The sequence below is a fragment of the Benincasa hispida genome, chromosome 4 (assembly GCF_009727055.1).
Source record: "Benincasa hispida cultivar B227 chromosome 4, ASM972705v1, whole genome shotgun sequence".
NCBI classification, from domain to species: Eukaryota; Viridiplantae; Streptophyta; class Magnoliopsida; order Cucurbitales; family Cucurbitaceae; genus Benincasa; species Benincasa hispida.
The window spans coordinates 58,679,681-58,701,979 of NC_052352.1; the positions used below are offsets into that span (position 1 = coordinate 58,679,681).

General features: G+C 30.7%; 1 protein-coding gene across 1 annotated transcript; it reads left to right on the plus strand.

Annotated features, from left to right (window-relative positions):
• Window positions 1-12,911: 12,911 nt before the first annotated feature.
• On the plus strand, window positions 12,912-14,653 carry LOC120076731. Its single transcript, XM_039030629.1, has 2 exons — window positions 12,912-13,225; window positions 14,442-14,653. Exons 1-2 carry the CDS (start codon window positions 12,980-12,982, stop codon window positions 14,520-14,522), a joined length of 327 nt encoding a protein of 108 aa, XP_038886557.1. The 5' UTR covers window positions 12,912-12,979; the 3' UTR covers window positions 14,523-14,653.
• The last annotated feature ends 7,646 nt before the right edge of the window (window positions 14,654-22,299 follow it).

Sequence of the window (22,299 nt, forward strand, 5' to 3'; positions counted from 1 at the left end):
CTCATCATTGAACAAACCATGTCTAATAAGGTTTAATTTCACCTTTCTGATACATCTTTCTGCTAAGGTGTACTAGGTACTGAGAGCTAGGATTGGATTTTGTGTTCTATCATATAGTCTTGGAAATTTAATCGTTTTTCCTAACTAGTTTTCAACTTCAATCTTATACTCCTTGAAATTTTCCAGGGCTTCAGACTTATGTTCTATTAGGTATAATTAATCATACCTCGAATAATCATCCATAAAAGAGATGAAGTATTCGTACCATTCTCATGCTTTTACATTCATTGGATTACAGAGATCCGAATGTACAAGCTGTAAGGGCTCTTTGGCTTTATAACCTTTTCCTTAAGATAGAATTCACATGGAGGTAATGAATCATCTTCTAACTTGCTTAGAAGCTCATTCTTTACCAATCTCCCAATCCTATCGAGATTTATGTGACCTAATCTCAAATGCCAAAGATAAGGTATTATTGTTACTTGGAGAAATTCTTCGCCTTTTTGTTTGAGTGTTAGTAGTTTTAAATATCTCATGATTTAATAGTGCTTTTGCTTCAATTGGTCTTAAAACATACAAATTGTTTTCTAATTTAGCTGAATAAACAAGTACACCATTTTTCATAATGAACGCTTCAACAATAGAAAAGGAAATTGAGTACATCTGTTCAACTAAATATGAAATAGATACAAGGTTCTTTTTAATTTTAGGAACAATATATAAGTTTTCTAAAAAAAAAAAATATCTATTTCCAAAAACCAACTTTGCAGCTCCCATTGCACGAGCTGAAATGGCGTCTCCCATTCCAACATTGAGCATTATTTTACCCTCCTCGAGCTGTTGGAAGGAACTAATTTCCTATAAAAAAAGAACAAACGTGATCAGTGACTCCCGAATCAAGTATCCAGACATTATTGTCATTTTTCACTAAACAAGTTTCTAGAACCAGTAAAGCATATTTACCTTCTTTTTCTTTCTTCTTCTCATAGAGGTACCTGGGAAAATTACGTTTCGAGTGACCATCTACATTACAGTGGAAGCACTTGTCCTTGTCGGCCACCTTGGCCTTGCCCTTGCCTTTCTTAGCAGTGGGAGCCTTCCCCTTCCCTCATTTCTTCTTTTGGATCTTCTTAGAACCAGACGATGAGGGCATATACTTAGTTCTAGAAGATGAACCTTTATGGAACTTTTTGGAATTGTCAACATTTGTCCTCCTTCAATCAATCCCTTACTTTTCATAAGAGACTCATAAGTTTGTAATTCATTTAGGAGGGTAGTTATGATGGACCCTATTTTATTCATAACCATATTGTTGTGGAATTGAAGGAAACTCTTGGAAAGAGATTCCATAATAAAGGACACCTGACTTTGCTTGTCAATGGCCACATCGTTAATCTTGGCGACATTGAATTGTACCATCAGGTCAAGAACACGTTCTCTCACTGATTTTCCTTCCTTTATTCGCACGTTATAAATGTACTTGAGGGCTTCGTGTTGGATCTTAGTGGATGGTTGCCCAAACATCTCTTGGAGGGATTCCATGATCTGATTGTAGTGATCATGGCCTCGTGCTTCTTGGTAAGAACGTCAGTAGACTTGCCAAGATGTAGACTCGATCTTTATCATTGGCTTTTGTCCAGCGATCATAAGCATCCCTCATTACTTGAGATGCATTTCGAGCAAGGATTGGAGGACACTCCTTCGTTAAGAAGAATCATAGATCATCTATAACTAGACTCGTATTCAAGTTAGATTTTCACGTCACATAGTTTTCACCGATTAATTTTTCTTCCTTTAGCAAGGATATAATTGTGAAAGACATGCTGAAAAGAATAGCAAACAATTGACCATATTAGTTATATTTTCTTTAACCCATTACATAAAATACAAGCATCCAATCAATTCAGAAAAACAAACAATCAAAGAATCCTAATTAAATTAACAACACTTCAGAAGTTTAGAGCAATAGCTATTGAAGGGTGATCAGCTACTCATCCTTTGAATTGAGACAATCTTAGCTAATTACTAATACTAGAATAACTCTTATTCCTATAGTTCTTAGCAACCATTTTTTTAGCCAAGGATTCATTAGCTAGCTTGACTAGTCCTTTAAGTGTGACCCTACCATTTTTGGATTCTAGAGGTATGCTTCAACAAGCTACTGTAAGGAAAGAGTTGTTCAGAATCCTATGATCAAGCCCTCCAAAGGGGTGGTCGCTCCAAGACGATACATAGGTAGATCATAAGAATTTCATGGTGCAACCTAATAGAGGAGACCGTAGGATACGTTGACACACGTTCTTCTCCCACTTACTATGAACACTTTCCCTATTCACCTTGGTACTGACTCATGCAAACACTGTCCGAAGGGAGACTACACCCAGGACGGCACGAAGTCGAGCATGGATCTCATGGTATGAACTCTTAGGGACGTGAGAGCTAAAAAATTGATATATCACATATATCATTTTTCTCCCACTAAAGTGTTCTACCGATTTAGGATTTTATTATACTTAGTTAAATTTCGACCAATGAATCTATTTTAGTCTATGCCTATTATAACTCAATCACTAGGTTAATTATAACTCTTATAATTAACCTAGTGATATTGCATGCTAACAGGACTAAGGTTAATTCAACTCAAGTTTTAGGTCAGTTCCTAGGTAGGAGGTGTTCCGTAAACCGACATCTTAAATTCCCTCAGCCTAGACAGAACTTCACTGGAAGAGTTCCCTTATAAACTAAAGTCATGTTTGTCCTACTTAGTCATGTTTTAAATCTATATATATATAAAAGGACTTAGATCTAATCTTATTAAAATTAATGTGATCTAAGGTTTAAATTAATTTTAAACGTTTTAAAATTAATTTCAATTTCCTAAGATCCTATGTTTGCATGCAACTCTTTATTATAGATTGATGGTTACTAAATATTAATTTTATAACTATTACAAAATTAATTATTAGCCCTATAATCATGCTTTCTATGGTTTAATTAACTAACAATCAAATTTTAATTAATTAGAAAATCATATTACATACATTTCGTGACTTTAATATAACAATTATATTATACTATGGATGTGTCATGCTCAATGCAAATTCATTTTCAACTTTATTAATATAACACTTATATCAATCAATTCATGAAAATCAAACAAGCATACACAAGACATTAATAAATATCATGAAAATCAAACAAGCACACACAAGACATTAATAAATATAACTCTTTATATTTACCTAAAAAATGTCATGCATCATGCTTTTCCAATTTCATATATTTAACATAACAAAATTCATTAAATAACTCATGAAATCATATATCATGCATTAATACCATACATTATAACTCTTATAATATATTAAAATGCATGAACGTGTTTAACCTATGGTGGGATTTATCTAAATGACATCCATAAAGCACTTAAACAGCAAATGAACCAGTAATTTGGCCCCTAAGATCAAATAAAGCAATAAATTACATTAATTTGTAAAATTTATCCTAAAAACATCTTCTCGCTCCAGAACTGGACCAGACCAACCCGAATCGACCTGAACTACTTCAAATAAGACCAAAAAAATTGTGAACCAAACCAACCCAACACAAAATTGGACCTAACCAGCTTGAACCACCTAAGCCGGACAAGACCATCCTGGACTGCAGCCGAACCGGATGCATTTCACTGACCCTTACGAATCTGGGTAGATTTGTGACTTTAATTAATAACCTATAGAATTAATTTAATTAATTTAATTAAATAAAATTAAATAATTAATTAATTAATCTTCTAATTAATTATTTACGAAATTAAATATCCTATAATTTAATTTAACCTACCTATGAATCATATTAATTTAACCTACATATGAATCATATTCAATTGTATTTCTCTCCTAACCTATAATTTTATTATGCATCTAATACACATTAATTTTAACCTATAGTTTTAATATGAATCCAATTCATATTAAATTAATATTTGAAATATTTCAATTATTTAATTCTCTCATAAATTAATTTTGAATCATATAAAAAATTAAATTTATATTATAAAGTTTAATTGAAATATAAACTTTATATTATAATGTAAAATTATACATTATACTATTTCCCTAAGTGAATTTAAACATTTCAAATTCTATTCAAGACATAATTACCTCAATATCCTTTACAAGCTAGGAAAGGGACCTTATGAACCAACAGATCAGAAGCTCCAACAATGTGAGATTAATTGGCTAAAACTCATTAGCACATAAATTATTGTTCGTTAATTGTGAGTACACTCCACTAAAGACCCACAGCTACGCTCTTCTCACTGCAACTATATTTTTGTGTTCATGGATATAGACGAATAACAGGAAGTTAGTTCTTCACGAGTGTTCGTAACATCAGCTAAGTCAAAATTATCGTTTTACCCCTAAATTACTTCGTTATCCTTAAGTACCAGTGCCCCTTTAATGAACAACCTGTTTATGGTCCAACTATTAAAAAGAAACCCCTTCGAGCCAATAAGAGGGTAGGACCCTTTGTTAAAGTCCTGAAGACACCACTAAGGAACACTCATCTACTGACCTTATGGTCAAGAAGGAGTGAAATCCAGCTCACCACTTGGTCTTGACCCCAAAGTGGTAGGCATATTGAGTCGGCGAACTGACCATTCACAAATCAAAGGATAATGTCTCGTGAACAAGAATTCATAATACAATCGGGATTAAAACTAAGTTGCCTAAGTCATCCTATTGAAATAGAAACCGACCTAGTCAATGAAGTTATATCTAGTGGTTAATATTTTGCAATCCGGTCTTATGCAAACTCATTGCATAGGATACCTCCACTTGCATGTCACCTACACGAACGTGTTGGATCATTACGTGTGTATTAAATGCAAAGTGGATCATATCCATAGTGTCACCAGGAAATAAGGTACCTATTCTTATCCCTATACTATAGACTCTTTAGGTTGTATTTTGAACATTGATCCTCATATGTCTCCACATATAGTTTAAGACTCATAAGACAACCTAGAATGTTAATTTATTGGATTTACGGTTATTAAAACAAAACTAATACAATACCATCAATAACACTTATTGAAATGACATCTACGAGTTTTAAGGCATAAGACCCAACACAACCAACGTTCTTAAGAGGAGGAAAATGGAGTCGCAACCGAAATTGATTTAAAGGTTGTGACTTGGTACCGAAATTATGCTAAATTGGTCTGCAAATAAAAGATAAAGGGTTCGAGGGCTTTTGTGTATGAGAAAGGTATTATCACCCCACGACACTCATTTCAATAATAATATTTTATTTTTTTTTCATGCCTTTTTGTAAGAAAAGGTTTTTTAGAAAGGCCTTTATGTAAGAAAATGATTTTTTTTTTTTGTTTTGATTTCTAAATACCATATTTTATCAACCACTATTATTACCAATAATGAACAACAATTATTGAATTTAATTTGATATCTCAAAATAAATTCATCACCTCAAGAATATTAGGAAAGTTAACATCTTGACTTCCTAATCTCCCTCATAGGAAGTTTTTAAAAGATTCTTTTTATCTCCTCAAAAACATTAGGAAAGTCAACATCTTAACTTCCCAACTTCCTTCATAAGAAAGTTATATTTTTTTGGAATATTTTTGGATGAGATTTTAGTTTTATTTATTTAAAAAGTGTGTAAAATAGATCTTTTGTAAGTTACTGAAGGTAATAATTATTTATGAAATCATTTTTAATTTAGAATATTTATTTTAAAATAATTGTAGAAAGAAAAACCCTTTTTAAGAAAAACTATTTTTTAAGGAAAAATAAAATTTATGGAATCATATTTTCCTTTTCGGTTTGTTATTATTTTAAAAAATATTTATAGTCAATTTTAAAAGTTATTATTTAAAAAATAAATGTCCTTTATGAAAAGATTTTTCAATATTGCATATTTTCACCAAATATATTTTTATTATACAAAAATAAAATAAAATACATATGTAAGGAATTTTTATTTTTATTAAAACTTTGTCTAAAAAAACATATTAAAATCAAATCTTGATATCCAAAGATAACTGTTGCTCACCTCAAGAATCCAAGTATCAGCATCCCAAGCATTCAAGATTTCATCACTGGAAAGTTCGAACAAATAATTTGTTCGAATGATTACATTACTAACACTATAACCTATATAATATACCTGAGTAATTATTTATGAAATTTAAAATCCAAAGTCTTTAAGGTAAACATAATTAACTAAACATGAATCTAAAGCATTACTCAAAAAATGTATTTAAACTTTAGAAACAACTCAAAATATGTACATGATGGACAAATAAGTTGATTTACATGAGGCACAAATAGAATTGATCTACATATGATGCACAAATAAAATTGATCTAAAATAAAATGCTAATAATAGGCAAGAAAATATATTATTACAAAAAAAAAAAATCCTATTTAGAAGCAAGTGAAACTCACAAATTTCCAACAATTGACGATTTTGAATGCTTGTTTTTAGAATGTTAAAAAAAAAAAAAAAAAGTTTTTTTTTAAGAGAGATAATTGGTTTGTGGAGAGAAAAGTGGGAGGAAGAGAAGAACAAGGCACCAAAGATCATTTTGGGTTTTTTTAGCATAAAAAAGTCTTTTGAGAGGAAAAAAAAAGTATGAACGAGAGAAAGTGGGTAGGTCTAAGAAACACAAACACAGATACAAATACATATATTGATACGATATGACGATATGTTAATTTCTAACTAAGATATGGATATGTTAAAGATACGTATTATATATATATATAATGTCTAATTAATAGGTGAGTATGAGGGAAAAAGTTAAATGGCTATGATTTTTCTATTTTATTGTGTGTTGTGTGTTGTGTGTTTTGAACGTGTTCATCAACCTCCAATTTATAGGATTTTCAGATCTTCCTGATTAGGAAAAAATAAATCAAATCAAATTTAAAAGAAAGAAAATAAAAGCAAATAATTGAAGATTATTTTATTGATTTTAAAATTATTTGCCATAAATAGGTCCTTCCAAAATTTATTAGTTTTTGCACACAAAAAGATTTGAACATTAAAATTTTATTCTCCGTATACAAAATCTTTTATTTTATTTTATCAAATATGAAAATTAAACTCCAAAATCTTATTCTCCCTAATTACAAAAATAGGGGGAAGAAAAACAAGAAATGAAAATCTTTTATTTTATTTTATTTTGTGACATAAAATCTTCAAAATTTATTTCTTCCTAAAAATGAAAAAGATATCTTTTGAAGATCCATTTTATATAAAAAAAAAAAAAAAAAAAAAAAAAGAAAATGAAACTTATTTTTTAATTTTTATTTATAAGTTTGTGAATTTAAAATTAGTGAAAAAAAACAAAAAATTACACAAAATAAAAATGATGAAATAAAATTTCAAATAAATTTAAGGGTCTACAAGCATTATTTTTTAAGGTTGTTGTGACAGATGTCTATCGAAATGTTGTTTGATCTGTCCATGTAATTGTCTATTAAGATGTCATTCGAATTGCTGATTCTGGAGGATATACTTTCTTTATCAGGAAAATTTTGGTGTGTTATTTTCTATGGATTCTTTTCTTCTATGTTTTGTGCTTATTGGTTTTGAGATAATTATCCTTTTATGGTGTGGATATATATAGTTGTGTTGCTGAAGTCTTAAGGTTACACTATTGAAAAGAGTTGCGTCGCTTTGCGAGGTGTGGAGAGAAATGTCTTTCGTGTATATCAGTTCTTGTGATTATTTAGTGAGTGTTTGCTGTCAATCTAGAGTTGATTGTTTGATATTTGTTTATTCATTCTATTGCTCTTTGAGAATGGATTCTCATACTTTGAGGGAGTCTAAATTTTCCGAGTGAAGTGATATTCATTTGAAGATAAAAATATAAACGTCTTGGTCAGAGGAAGTCTCACACTTGAGGGAGGCTAAGTGATCGTTCACTAATATTCTCACACTTAAAGAGAGCCTAAGTTTTATTGAGAGGGAGTTCCCCATTTAAGGGGAGCTAAGTTATCATTCAACAAGTTAAGTTATTCATGTGTCATTGTAATTTTCGTTTATTTACAGATAAGTACAACATTGTAATTACTTGACATTATATTAGTGAAATTATCTTTCTTGGATGCACTACCCCCAGACATAGGTGGTATTGTATCGAATTGAGTTACAAAACTCTAAGTGTCTATTAATACTTTGTCTTTTTTTGCTTATTGATAAACCAAAAGAAAGGGTGTCATAGACCTTTCTCGACCGATCAAATAATATTTCTATTACCTATTCTATACTACCTATACTACTGAGTAGTACAAGTGACAAGACCAGGTTGAACTATAGAGAAGCGTGAATATTAGTTTCTATAAGCCCATTTTTAGCTAAAGTAGAAAATGGGAGGGTTTGTGTGTGAATTTGATAATCGAAGGATAAACGAGCTAAGAAATACGGTTGTTCCTTTGATGTTGTAAAATGACAAGATGTGTTTAGTTACAGAAATAGAATCCGTCAATTCATATTTATGGTCCTAGAATATTACTCAATCAATCTCGATCACATGACCTACTTATGTGGAAATGGTGACATTAAGCATTCTAAACTATTAATTAAAACTTGTATCCTAATTAAACTATGTGTCGATTAATAAATAATCAAATGCATTCAAAGATTAATAAACACATGCATTAGGTCAATGGCTAAACTATGACAATTAACCAATCAATTGCTTTTTATCCTTAAGCCACTCAAGTCAATAACATGATTTTTCGGTAATTCTTGAAATAAAAAGACCATGTACCCAAGATGTGACGACTCATGCTACTTAAGCAATTAACAAGCAACAATTACAGATTATAAGTTAATTTGTAGCGATTAACATGTTTAATGATTTGGGTTTTAAGTCCTAACTATTCAACATACTAAAGAATTCAAGCAAGAGATAAAAATGATTAAGGGATAGGAATATATAGATATAAAGCATAATCCTCACATAAACAGAAATTAGTTTCATCCAAACCCATAAACTCAACAAAGATAGTTAAGTTTACATTCCGTAGTCACAATTGAGACACGCAAACATTGAGCCATCTTACAAATTAAAGGAAACAATAAAAAAAATAAATAAATAAGAAATGAGGTAAGGAGATGAGAACTCAGAAAAAAGCCCATAGCTCGGAATATGTGCATCGCTCTCAATCCTTGCATAATTGCCCTAAACATAAAGTAGGTATATAAAGAAATTGGAGTGCCACATCATTACGAGATAGCGTTGTAGCCCCTCGTACAGTGTCGTGCCCCAGTCCCCTGGAATGTTGGGATGTTGTGCTTCTTCATGTGTGCGCATCAAGTGGAGAGAGTTGTTCGTGCCCCGTAGGGTAGCACTACAACACTTGTCTAATAAAATGCCTCTGTGAATGACACCGCACACAAGCGTTATAGCGCTTGCACGACACCGTGCCTCTCTATGCTCAATTTCACTGTTTTGCCTGTCACTATTTGCAAACTGCTTCGTTTAAGCCTTAATTGCATCCACAACATCCCAACAACTTTCTATTCTTGATAACCTATCTATGAACTAGAATAAACATTAAATTCCTTTGAACTAGTACAGTTTAGACTGAGAAAAATGGCTCATTTAGAGAACTATCATTTATCTCTGATGTTCTTGAAATTGTTGTAACATCGTATGTAACAAGTGTGATTGTCTACTAGATACTCTTTATTTCAGTTTGGTTTGGAATTCGCATGCATGAAGTAATGGCTCATGTTTGTAATCTTAGAAAATTTGGGTCACCACAGGAAGTTTCATATTTTTCTGTGGAGTCTTTTGTTTTATTTGAGTCAATTTTTATTTCTTTTTTCTTTAAGAAAATAAAAATCCAAAAAAAACGTGTCTAATGTCTTTGATATTCAAAAGTGCTTCTTGGACTTTAAAGGTTGTATTGACTCAATCAAGAAGGGACTATAAAAACATAAGAACTTTTACATATCCCCGCTCATGTAGATGTTACAATTGTTGTAAAGTTCTACAAATAATTTGATCCTTATCATTCATGTGAAGACATGTGAGTGGAGATATTCTATACAAAAGAGTTTGTATAAGACCAAACTACAAAATGTTTAGTCTCATTATATAACCTCGTTCATAATAGAGACTTACATTTCACCGGGATGACCAAAGGTCACATTACTTGAATCCTGAGTGAGTTGTGAAGTCTTGCCTATGAAGGTGGTCCTTTGATTTGAAAGTGACCATATCACCGACTGAACAGGCCTACCATTTTGGGGACTTATCTAATTGGGGAGCTAGGAACATAGCTACACAACAAGGAATTCACTCCTTCCCCAATTTCGGGACAAGTAGATAAATTGCTCCCTTAAGAGCTGATTCCGAGGCTTGAACAATGTGGCATCACACTCTCTCTTAGTCCGAGAGGGGTTTGGTCATAGTTGGATTATGATTTATCTTTTATTAGAGGGATCAGTGGTACATAAGGAGTTAGATGTAACTATAAGGGCAAAATAGTAATTTTGGCCCAACTACACTTACAAGCAATTTGTGAAGGGTCATTGTATTGTTGATTGGTTATATCTAATAGACACAGAAATATATTTGTAGTATAAAGAGTGCAACTATCTGTCTTTAGTGGAGTGCCCGACAGTTAATAGATGATGAATAATTTAATTAAAGAGTTAAATTAATTATTCATATGCCATTGGAGCTTCAAGCTACAAGTCCATGAGGTCTCCTTCGTAGACGGAAATTAATGAGAATCAGTTTTTTGATTAATTTGAATTGTTCAAATTAATTGAGGGAATTAATTAATTATATGTGATATAATTAATTCTAATTATATATGATATAATTACTATAATGTATTTGATACATTATATTATTAAATATTTATGAGAGGAAATAAATACTTGAATATGAATCAAATATTAATTGTATGAATTTGATTCATATGATTAAATTTAATTCAAATGGAATTTATATTAAATGTCATTAGTGAGAGAATAGAAACTATAGATTATATTGTATATGATACAATATAAAAACTATAGGTTATATGTTATATTTGATATAACATATGGTTTAATGTATATATTATGTTATAAGGTAGTTATCATATAAATTTATATATATTAAATGATTTATTAAATAAATTTATTTTTTAATTTATTTTTTAAAATCAAGTTTTGGGTGAGAGTTGTAATTGTCTCCCCATCTTTCTCTCTAGGATGTGTAAGTGGGCAGTTTCAATGGGGTGGTTCTTTTTTCTCTTTTTGTGTGTGTGAAAATATACAGAGGAGATAGAGGGCTCCAAGTTTGTTACGATCATCCTCTTCCTTTCCTCTCCTCTCTATCAATCCCCTCTCAATCAAAATAGCCATAGCCTCACTCCTCTTGGATTCTCATCTAGAGAATATCGAGGTAACCGTTCATGGTGGTGTTCATCGGTTCAAGGAATTTTTTATTTGAAGATTAGATCTTCAAAGATAATGATTCTGAACTATTCTATTTTCTTCTCTTTAATTAAGCCCATGCATGCTGTAATTTTTTAGATGCATAATGTATGTTTACTATAAAATTTAATATTTTATGAAATTTTGGGAATTGGGACGAACTGCTTCCGCTGTGAACTCTTTACAGGGATCCTACATTACATACTATTCAACTATATACATATTTTTCCAGATATTATTAACACTAATTTGAGATGTGAATTTAATTAAATAAAAATATATTTTACAATTTTTCACGTATAAATATTGTATTTAATGTAGATAAAATACTATTATTTATATAATCAACAACCTTATTATTAACAGTCATGGATCTTATAATAGTCGAAATTGGTCATCGAAGTTATTATTGAAGATAATTTTCACTAGAGTTTGTAGTTAGAGGTGGCTGTTAGAGCTTGAAGTTGGTCTCATGAAGGTGGTATTTTAGTTGGCTGCCAGAGTTTGTCGTCGGAGGTGGTTTTAGGAGTTCGAAATTGGTAGTTGGAGTTGGTCGCGCGAAGGTGGTCGTCAATGTTGATCATTGAAGATGATTCTCGTCAGAGGTTGTAGTCGGAGGAGGTTGTGGGGGCTCAAAGTTGGTCGCATGAAGGTGGTATTGTAATTGGTTGCTGGAGTTTTATCTTTAGAGGTGATCATCAAAACCCAGAATTAGTCGTGGGAGTTGCTCACTCGAAGGTGGTCATCAAAGGTGGTTTTTTGTTGGAGGTGGTTGTTGAAGCCTATGAAGGTGGTGGTTGTTGGAACCCAAAATTAGTCGTCAAAATTAGTCGTGCAAAGGTGGTCGTCGAAATTGGGTCATCGAAGTTTGTCGTCGGAGGCGGTATTTGAAGTTCGGAATTTATCGACGAGTTGGTCGCTGGAGTTTTCATTGAAGGTGATTGTTGAAGTCTGGAGTTGGTTCCCAGAGTGTAGCAACGGTAGTCGTCGACAATGGCCGATGGGTGAAGCCATTGGAAACATTGGAATAAGGGAGAGTTGTAGTGAGTTGGGGTGAGTAGGTAAAATATACAAACTCAATTCCACCAACATTGGTCAAACATTGAGTTACTATATTATACTAATTTAACTCAACTCATGTTGATGAGTCAAACATCACTTAAAGATTATGAATTTAAACATTGGATTAGTATATTATACCAACTCAACTCAATTTATGTTGGTGAGACAAACATTAGAGATTATGGATTTATGAGTCTACAATATATTCATCTAATTCAGACCTATTCTACTCCTTGGTGATAAATGAAAAGGTAAGAGAGGGGTAGCACTGTACTTTCATAGAAACCTCGAAAAACATGAAAATTAATGACATTTAATTCACATATTTGTCTGTCTGTGTTTTGTATTTGTGTTTGATATTTATGAGTCACACAGAGACAGAGAGAGACCCTTGTCGGCAAAAACGAAAATTTAAGACACGATTTAAAAACTTTTCCAGAAAAAAATGGATTCAATTGAAAAGAGCAAGAAGCAGGTGGATGATGATGATGAAACTGATCTTCATTCTCACTGTCCTATCTTTTTAATTATCTGTGATTCAATCCTTCAAGCTTTCATCGCCATTTTGAGATTCTTAGGTTTTAATCACAATGGACCACCTTACCGTCCGGCGCCCTCCTCACCGGAAGATTGCTACACCGACGGCTCAGATCCGCCTTCCACGGCGGTCAACCCACCCGATGATGAATCTGTAAGCCTATTTCTCTCTCCCTCTTTTTTTTGGTTGTATTTGAATGTAAAAATAGTTCCCAATTTTTAAAGTAATTGTTTTGTCCTTTGAGAGAAATACATTTTTGATGTTTTGGATTTTATTGCCTATGATTTTCCGAGTTTTATTTTGATTTAGTCTCTAAATTATTTTTAAAAATGTTAGATTTAATCCTTTTAAAAGTACTTATTTTAGTGTCAAAATTTTGGTAAAACTTGAAAGAAAATGGGAGGCGATATGTATTTTTGGGTTTTAGATGTATTGAGTAAGATGAAGATCAAGGGGAAGGAAAATATCAAATATCAATGCCCCAAAATAGTGAACAATCAAAATCTTGAACCAAAAATGACTTTCGAGTCAACCCATAAAAATTCACTTTACCACCTTTATTCAAGATTGAAACTATAGATTTGTTAGTATGGTTAACTTATTTGGTAGCTTAATTATCTAAAAATACAAGTCATCGAACTATTTTGTTAAGAAGTTAACAAAAATTTAATAGTAGAGATCAAAGTAAGCATTTTCTAGAAGTTTGAGGACTAAAACAGACATTTTTAAAAGTTTAAGAATCAAAATAGAACAATATTCAAAGTTCAAGAAAAAAATAGGATTTAAACCTAAATTTTAAACTTTTAACCTTGACTTCCAACAAAATATTACCAATGGTCTTAGTGTTAAGTTTATTTGTTAATTTAAAATAAATATGAAATGAACTTTTAAAATTAATTTTAACGGTGGTGAAAAGATAGGAAAATTTAATTAATTTTAATTTTTTTAAATAATCAATATGTTAAAAGTAAATATTTAGTAAATAAATCAAGGTAAAAAGTATAAATCATGAAATCTAAATATCAATTAAATTTGAAGACTAATAATTTAATGTTCTGAAATTTATAAGCTAAATTGAAAATAAATTCAAAATTTTTTTAAAAAAATTAAAAAATGTATAAAATATAGAAAAATCTCAAATAGGTTTTTTTTTTTTTTTTTTTTAATAAAAGGGTGTGGTATCGTGAATATATATTCACTTTTTATGTACAAAATTTGACAAACTTTTCAGTACAATGACTTCATTGAAAATTTATAATTTTAAAGATTAAACTGTGAAAAATCAAAGAAATGGGGCATTTTTATTTCTTTCTTTATTTGAAAAGAAAAAAAAATAATCAATATTATTCGTTGTGTTGGGTTTTTGTAGGAGGAAGAAAGTGAGTACTACAGGCCGCATGTTCCTCCTCCGCCGCCGTGGAGCACCGGCGGCGGTGGTCAGACTGATTAAGATATTGTAATAATCAGCGGCGGCTGTTTTGTAAATCAAAGTAATGTTGTTCGAGATCTCTGTAGCTATGTGGTAATATCTATTACAGTGTATGAAGTAGCAAATAGAAAATTCCAAGCTTCGTAGTTATTTAGTCATTTAGTATTATAAATTTATTCTTTGAATTTTTGTTTTTTTATAATTCTTTTTTACATCTAACAGATTGATTAAATTTTTAAAAAAATTATACAGAATATTAAGAATTTTGACTTCATTTAATAACTATACATGTCTCGTTTGGTAACCATTTTACTTTTTTGTTTTTGGTTTTTGAAAATTAAGTTTATTTCCTCTCCATTTCTTATCATGTATCGTTCTTAAGTACATTAGTTGAATTCTTAGACAAAATTCAAAAACAAAAACAAGTTTTTAAAAATTAAAATTCCATTTGGTAACCATTTTTTTTTTTTTGAAAACTAAGCTTATATCATCCATATTTCTTACAATGATTTGTATATTTCTTAAGTACAATAGTTGAATTCTTATCCAAATTCTAAAAAAAAAAAAATACTTTTTTGAAAGCTATGTTTTTTTAATTTTCAAATTTTGGCTTGATTTTTTAAACCATTAGTGAAAAGTAGATAATAAAAAAAGAAATTTGGTGGTAGAGCTAGTGTACATATACTTAATTTTCAAAAACAAAAATTAAAAAAAAAATGATTACCTGGGCTCTACTTTTTCTAGTTTTCAAATTTGGCTTTGTTTTCTAAACCATTGGTAACAAAATAGATAACAAAGAAGAAATTTAGATATGAAATTAGGGTCTATGAGCTTAATTTTAAAAAATAAAAACTCTAAAACCAAATTGTTACCAAACGTGGTCTTAATTTTTTTGTTTTTGGTTTTTTAAAATTAAACTTGTTTTATCTCAAATTCTTACAATGTTTTGCATCTTTCTTAAGCAAAATTGTTGAATTTTTACCCAAACTCCAAAAACAAAAACAAATTCTTAAAAATTATTTTTACCATTACAATGTTTTGCATCTTCCTCTCCAATACAACTCTTTAAGCAATTAATAGTTTTGGCATTTAAAGAGCATACTTTCTTTTCATTTATTGACCATTCTTCCTTAGGTTTTATAGTGTTAAGACCATCAACATCTTTTGTTGGAATTTTAAAACCTTCCTCAACAATATCCCATAAATCATAATCAATAGAAAGCAAGAAAAATCTCATTCTATTTTTCCAATAACTATAATTAGTATCATTAAAGAAAAGAGACTTTGTAATAGATTGACTATCGGTAAAAGAGATAAAACCTAAAGTTGTCATAGCTCAAAAACAATAAAGTTTATCAAGAAATAAATATTCAAAGAAGAGCAACCCGCTCTGATACCAATTGTTGGATCGATATGGCAACCCTAGGGGGGTGAATAGGGTTTAATTAAACTTATTTTCTAAATTAACTCAATTAAACTAATTAATACACTTTTTATAAATAATAAGAAAAATTAAAAATTATGCAACAAATAAGATGACAAAAAATGTGATAATTTAATTCTATCAAATTTTAGCAAATAAATAAGAACAAACTAAAACATACAATAAATTGCTTAAATTAATTGCAAAAATAAAAAGGAAAGAGTTAGAGAAGAAGACACCGTAATTTTTTAATAAGTGTTCAGTCAAACTCGACCTACTCCACTCCCCAAGCGCCTCTTGGAAATTTGAATAAAATCTTTCTGACTCTTTCCACGGATTAGAGCCAACCGTTACACCATCGCTCTTTTACGGTTTCAAGAGAAACCCGATCCTTTCCACAGTTTAGGATCAAACCGTTACAAATGTTGGAATTTTTGAAGAAACACAATACAACTCTCATTAGAGTGGATTTACAATTTTAAGCACTCAACAAGTTTATCTTCATAATACAATAACACTCTCTCAAGAATAATGAAAAGAAAAAATTGGGAATTTAGAGAGAGCAACAATGGAACTTTTGAGTTTTGGAGGATTATGAAATGTAAAATTTTGTTGTTTAAAAATTAGAGAGTAAGATGGTTTATAAGAGATGAAATTTTTTTTATAAACCACAATTAATTTGGACCATTCGATTTTGGAAAAGAAAAAATCACGATTGAGATTTTAAACTAAACTAGTCGTTAGATACAAACCAAATATAATATTAAATTTATTTTCTTTTGAAATTCATTTTCTTTTTAAAATTAATCCAACAAATAAAAAAAAACATATCATGTGTCAAAATTAGCGTTAGAACACAAACATAAATAATATTTAAATTCATTTTTCTTTTAATATTCATTTTCTTTTTTAAATTCATTCTCTTTAAAGTTTTAAATCAATCCAAAAAATCAAAGTTCATCATATATTAATCTCTTAATGATCCACTATTCCAACCAATATGCTTGGCCACATGTCTACATGCAAATAGTCTGGTTTATGCCACGTCGTCCACACGGTATTTTTCTCTATAGACTTGTTTCGGTCATATCGTCTTCGTTTGAGCTCGATTTGAGTGATTCAAGAGGTGTTGAAATCGTTGTTCCGAGCTCTACGCTATGAATACATTAAAACAACTAAGATTTTTAGTAATTAAAAATTGGGTTTGTTATCATCAAAATAATTGATTAATTAATTTGAGATTAAGGGCCAAAAGCCAAATAATCTCCCTCTTTTTGATGATGACAAACCATTCAAGAAAAATAGCTTGAAATACATGTAAACAGCATATGTAGCACATAATAAAATTCAACAATATCACTATAGAAGATCATTCTTGAAATTCACTTCAAAAAAATAAATTCTCCCCTAATTAATACAATCAAAATCATAACAAATTTATTGCATATTTTTCTTAAACTTCTCCCCCTTTGGAATCATCAAAAAGAATAATTAAGAAAAAATTTAAGAACTACATAAATGTTTCCCTAAAAACATGAAACATAATTTAGCACAAACTCCCCCTAAGAATATTAACACATGCCTTTCCATATCCCCCTATCAAAATGCTTCTAAAAGATTTATTAAGTAAAATTATAAAATCAAGAGGCATCACAACGAATAATACCGGCTCAAGCTTATTTTTGCAAAAGTTTTCTTCATTTCAAACGGCTTGGTAAAATATCCGTAATTGATTATTTAGAGCCTACAAATTCAAGAGTAATATTATCATTTTAACACATGCTCTCTAATAAAGTGATGCCTAATATCAATATGTTTAGTCCTAGAATATGTATAGGATTTTTAGTCAAAATTAATAGCACTAGTATTATCACAAAATATAGGCATATTATCAAACTTTAATCCAAAAGTCACACAAAGAATTTGTTTCATCCAAAGATTTTGAGCACAACAACTAGCAACTACAATATATTTCGCTTGGTAGTGGATAAGGGCAACCGAATTTTGCTTATTTCTAAACAAAAAAACTAAGGAACTACCAAGAAATTGACAATTCCCACTAGTACTCTTACGGTCAAGTTAAACTACCGCAAATCCGTATCAGAATATCCTACCAAATTAAATTCACATTTCTAGGATACCATAAACCTAAATCAATAGTACCAAGCAAATATTTAAAAATTCTTTTAACGACATGTAAATGTGAATTCCTAAGGACAAGATTGAAATCTAGCACAAAAACATACACTAAACATAATATCGGGTCTACTAGCGGTTAAATAAAGTAAAGATCCAATCATACCTCTATAAGTTCTTATATCCCACACACTTACCTTTTTCATCCTTGTCAAGCTTAGTGGATGTGCTCATAGGAGTTTTTGCAATTTTACGTTCATGTGAATTTTGAACCTTTTGAGCAAATCCCTTTATGTATTTTTTCTTGACTTATGAAAATACCATCCTTGAGTTATTTGACTTTGGAGTCCAAGGAAGAGCTAAGTTCTCCCATCATACTCATCTCAAATTCACTATGCATACACTTTAGAAAATTCTTCACATAAAGATGGATTAGTAGAACCAAAAATAATACCATCACACATATATTTGTACTAAAAGCATATCATTTCCTTTAGTCTTAATAAAAAGAGTAGTATTAATATTTACCCATTTTAAATCCATTCTCAAGCAAGAAATTAGTAAGTCTATCATACCAAGCTCTTGGAGCTTGTTTTAAGCCATAAAGAAGCATTTTTTCAATTTATAGACATAATTAGGAAAATCAAAACTTTCAAACCCGGACGTTGTTCTACATAAACTTCTCCATGATATATAACTATTTAAAATGCACTTTTCACATCCATTTGATACAAAATGAAATCTCTTATAAGAAAGGCAAAAGCAAGCAACATTCTAATAGCTTCTAATCTAGCAATGGGTGCAAAAGTTTCTTCATAATCTATTCCTTCCTCTTGACAATAACCTTGAGCTACAAGTCTAGCTTATATTTCTAATGATATTTCCATTTTCATCCATTTTATTTCTAAAGACCCATTTAGTTCCAATTATAGAAGCATGAGAGGCTAGGGACTAACTCCCAAACTTTATTCTTTCAAATTGATTTAATTATTCTTGCATAGCTAAAATCTAAAATTCATACATTTTCGACATCTTTAAAACTTTTTGGTTCTTTGAGAAACAAAAGCAAGATTATTAAACATATACGGAGGAACGAGTTTTCACACCTTGTTTGGGATCACCAAGAATTAATTCTTTGGGATGGGAAGAAGCATACCTCCACTCTTTAGGCATGGATGAAGAACCAACTTCGTTCTTTTCAATTAAGCTCACCTCTTACTTACTTGAAACAATTTCCTTGCCTTTGTCACTAACAAGTAAATCTCCAAAATTTCCTTCTAAAACATCACTATAAATAGGCTCATTAGAAATAACATTGCAAGATTCATCAAATACTACATGCATAGATTCCTCAATTACTAAAGTTCTTTTATTGAAAACTCTATAAGCTTTACTAGTAGAGGAATAGCCAAGGAAAATACCAACATTCATCTTAGAATAAAATTTTCCAAGTTTTACTTTATTATTCAAAAATAAACATTTGCAACCAAAAACTTTGAAATACCCAATATTTGGAATTTTGTTATGCCAAAGTTCATAAGGAGTTTTATCCAAAGAAGGTCTAATTAAAACTCTATTTAAAAACATAACAAGCGGTGTTAGCGAAGCCGTTAACCATACTCATGCAACATTGATCTAGCAATTCTTGTAAAGTACCATTTTCCTTTCAACTACACCGTTTTGTTGGGGAGTTCTTGGAGCGGAGAAATTATGAGAAAAACTATTTTCTTCACAAAAAGTTTCAAAAGCATTGCTATCAAATTCTCCTCCATGATCACTCCTAATTTTAGAAATCAAAAAACCTTTTTCATTTTGAACTCTTTTTGCAAAACTAGAAAAGCTTTTCAAAGCATCATCCTTATGTTTTAGCATCAAAACCCAAGTAAAATCTTGAAAAATCATCAACTATCACAAAGGCATAATAGTTCCCTCCAAAAACTAGCAATTCTAGAAGGGCCAAATAAGTCCATGTATATAGTTGAAGGGGTCTAGTTGTAGAGATTACATTTTTAGATTTGAAAGAGGACTTAGTTTGCTTACCCATTTGACAAGCATTACAAACTTTGTCCTTTTCAAATTTAAATTTGGGAAGACCTCTAACCAAAGAATTCTTGGAAATTTTGAAATTAAGTGCATGCTAGCATGTCCTAGTCTTCTATGCCATAACCAAGAATCATTATGCAAAGTCGATAAACATTTATCATTAATAGGACAATCATTCAAATCAATATTATAAACATTTTCATCTCTATTTCCAACAAATATAACTTTATCATAGCATTTTCAATGATGCAATTCTTTTTATCAAACACAACTCTAAAGCCTTTATCACACCATTAATTAATACTAAGTAAATCATACTTCAAACCATCAACCAAAAGTACATTTTTAATTAAAATAGAAGATTCATTACCTATACTATCTTACCAATTATTTTACCTTTCTTGTTTTGTCACCAAAAGTTACAAGACCTCCATCTTTTTTGGAGAGAGAGACAAACTTGGATGGGTCTCCCGTCATGTGTCTCGAGCAACCACTATCCAAGTATCACTTGTTTTTCTTAGAGGCTTTCAAACAAACCTACAAACACAAATGTTCAAGTTTGATTCTTTGGTACCCACACTTGTTTGGGTCAGATGGTTAGCATTGAAAACTTGAGAATCCATTTCATTTTTGTATGGACATTTAAGGCATTGGATTTAGACAAGTAACAAGAATAAGTTGTATGTTCAAACTTGCCACATGAGAAGCAAACAATATTATGCAAGATTTATCTCTTACAACAAATTTATGCATTCTACTTTTCTTGGAGAAATTATTCCTTGGAGCATTGTGAAACTTTGCCCTTTGAGAAAAATTTCTTCTTAGAGAAGTAGTATGAGCATATTTCAATTTAAAACACTTAGGTCTAATATGGCCTTCACACCACAATAATGACATATAGGCACAAAGTTAGATTTAACATGCTTAGACACAACCTTAGGCATATTAAGCTTAGGCATATTATGAGATGCTTTAACAAAAGAGATTTTTAGAACTTGAAGGAGTAGAAATTTATCAATATAGCCTAAACCTCTTTTATCACCAAAAGGCTTGCCTACTTCAATTATCTTGTCTAATCTTTGAGCACCTATTGTCAACTGTTTAATAGATTCCTTAGCCTTATCAAGTTCTTGCAAAGTACTAAATTCCTTTTCTTTGAGTAATTTAATCAAATTATCTTTTTCACAACTATCATGCTCAAGAAATTTATTTTGTCAAGGCAAGCATTTTTCTCATCACAATCAAAAGCATGCTTGTCACAAGAGATATTCATTTCATCAATATGCATAGCATCATGCTCATTCTCTTTAAGCAAGCAATTTCTTCAAGTAAAGACTTATTTTTACTAGATAAAACATTGTATTTATTTTTAAGCACAACATACTTAGAACTAAGTTTTTTCTAAATCATTTTGCTATTTTCAAAGCTTCGAACAATTCATTATAAGAAGGGTTCTAGAGTTACCTCAATCATTTTGTTCATCCTCTTTGTCACTATGAGCCATGAAGCAAAAATTGGCCACTTCTTCATTATCACTCCCACTTTCGCTTTCATTGCTATCATCCCAAGTAGCTTTCATTGCTATCATCCCAAGTAGCTTTCATTGCTTTCTTCTTAGATTTCTTGGATGATTTGAGAAAAGGACAATTGGTTCTAATATGACCCGACTTCTTACATTCATAGCATATTACCTCATCCTTTTTGCTCTTTTCACTTTTTGACTCTTTTTGGTTGGAGAGATGCTTCTTGAATTGCTTATTTCTCTTGATGAAGTTCTTATACTTACGTGAAAGATAGGCAACATCATCTTATCAAGGTCATCTTCATCTTGGGAGTCAACTTCTAAAGAGATGGTCTTTAAAGCTATATTCTTTTCTTTCTTTTTCTTCTCATCCTCCATGTTTTTCTTGATCTTTATCTCATGCGTCAACAACGAGCCCATGAGTTCATCAATGGAGAGAGATTTGAGATCCTTTGCCTCTTGAATAGCGGTGACTTTAGGCTCCCATTGTTTAGGCAAAGACCACAAGAGCTTCTTTATTTTCTAAAAATTTGAGTACTTTTTCCCAAGTCCTTCTAAAGCATTGACAATGTTAGTAAATCTAATAAACATATTGGAAATAGCTTCATTTTCATCAATTTTAAACATTTCATATTGATGAGCTAACATGTCAATCTTTGTTTCTTTTACTTGGC

Bases quoted from the DNA above. Each gene is read 5' to 3' on its own strand.
- LOC120076731 (XM_039030629.1), top strand. From the start codon at position 12,980: ATGGATTCAATTGAAAAGAGCAAGAAGCAGGTGGATGATGATGATGAA. The intron at 13,226-14,441 runs GTAAGCCTATTT...GGGTTTTTGTAG, and splicing joins ACCCACCCGATGATGAATCT to GAGGAAGAAAGTGAGTACTA.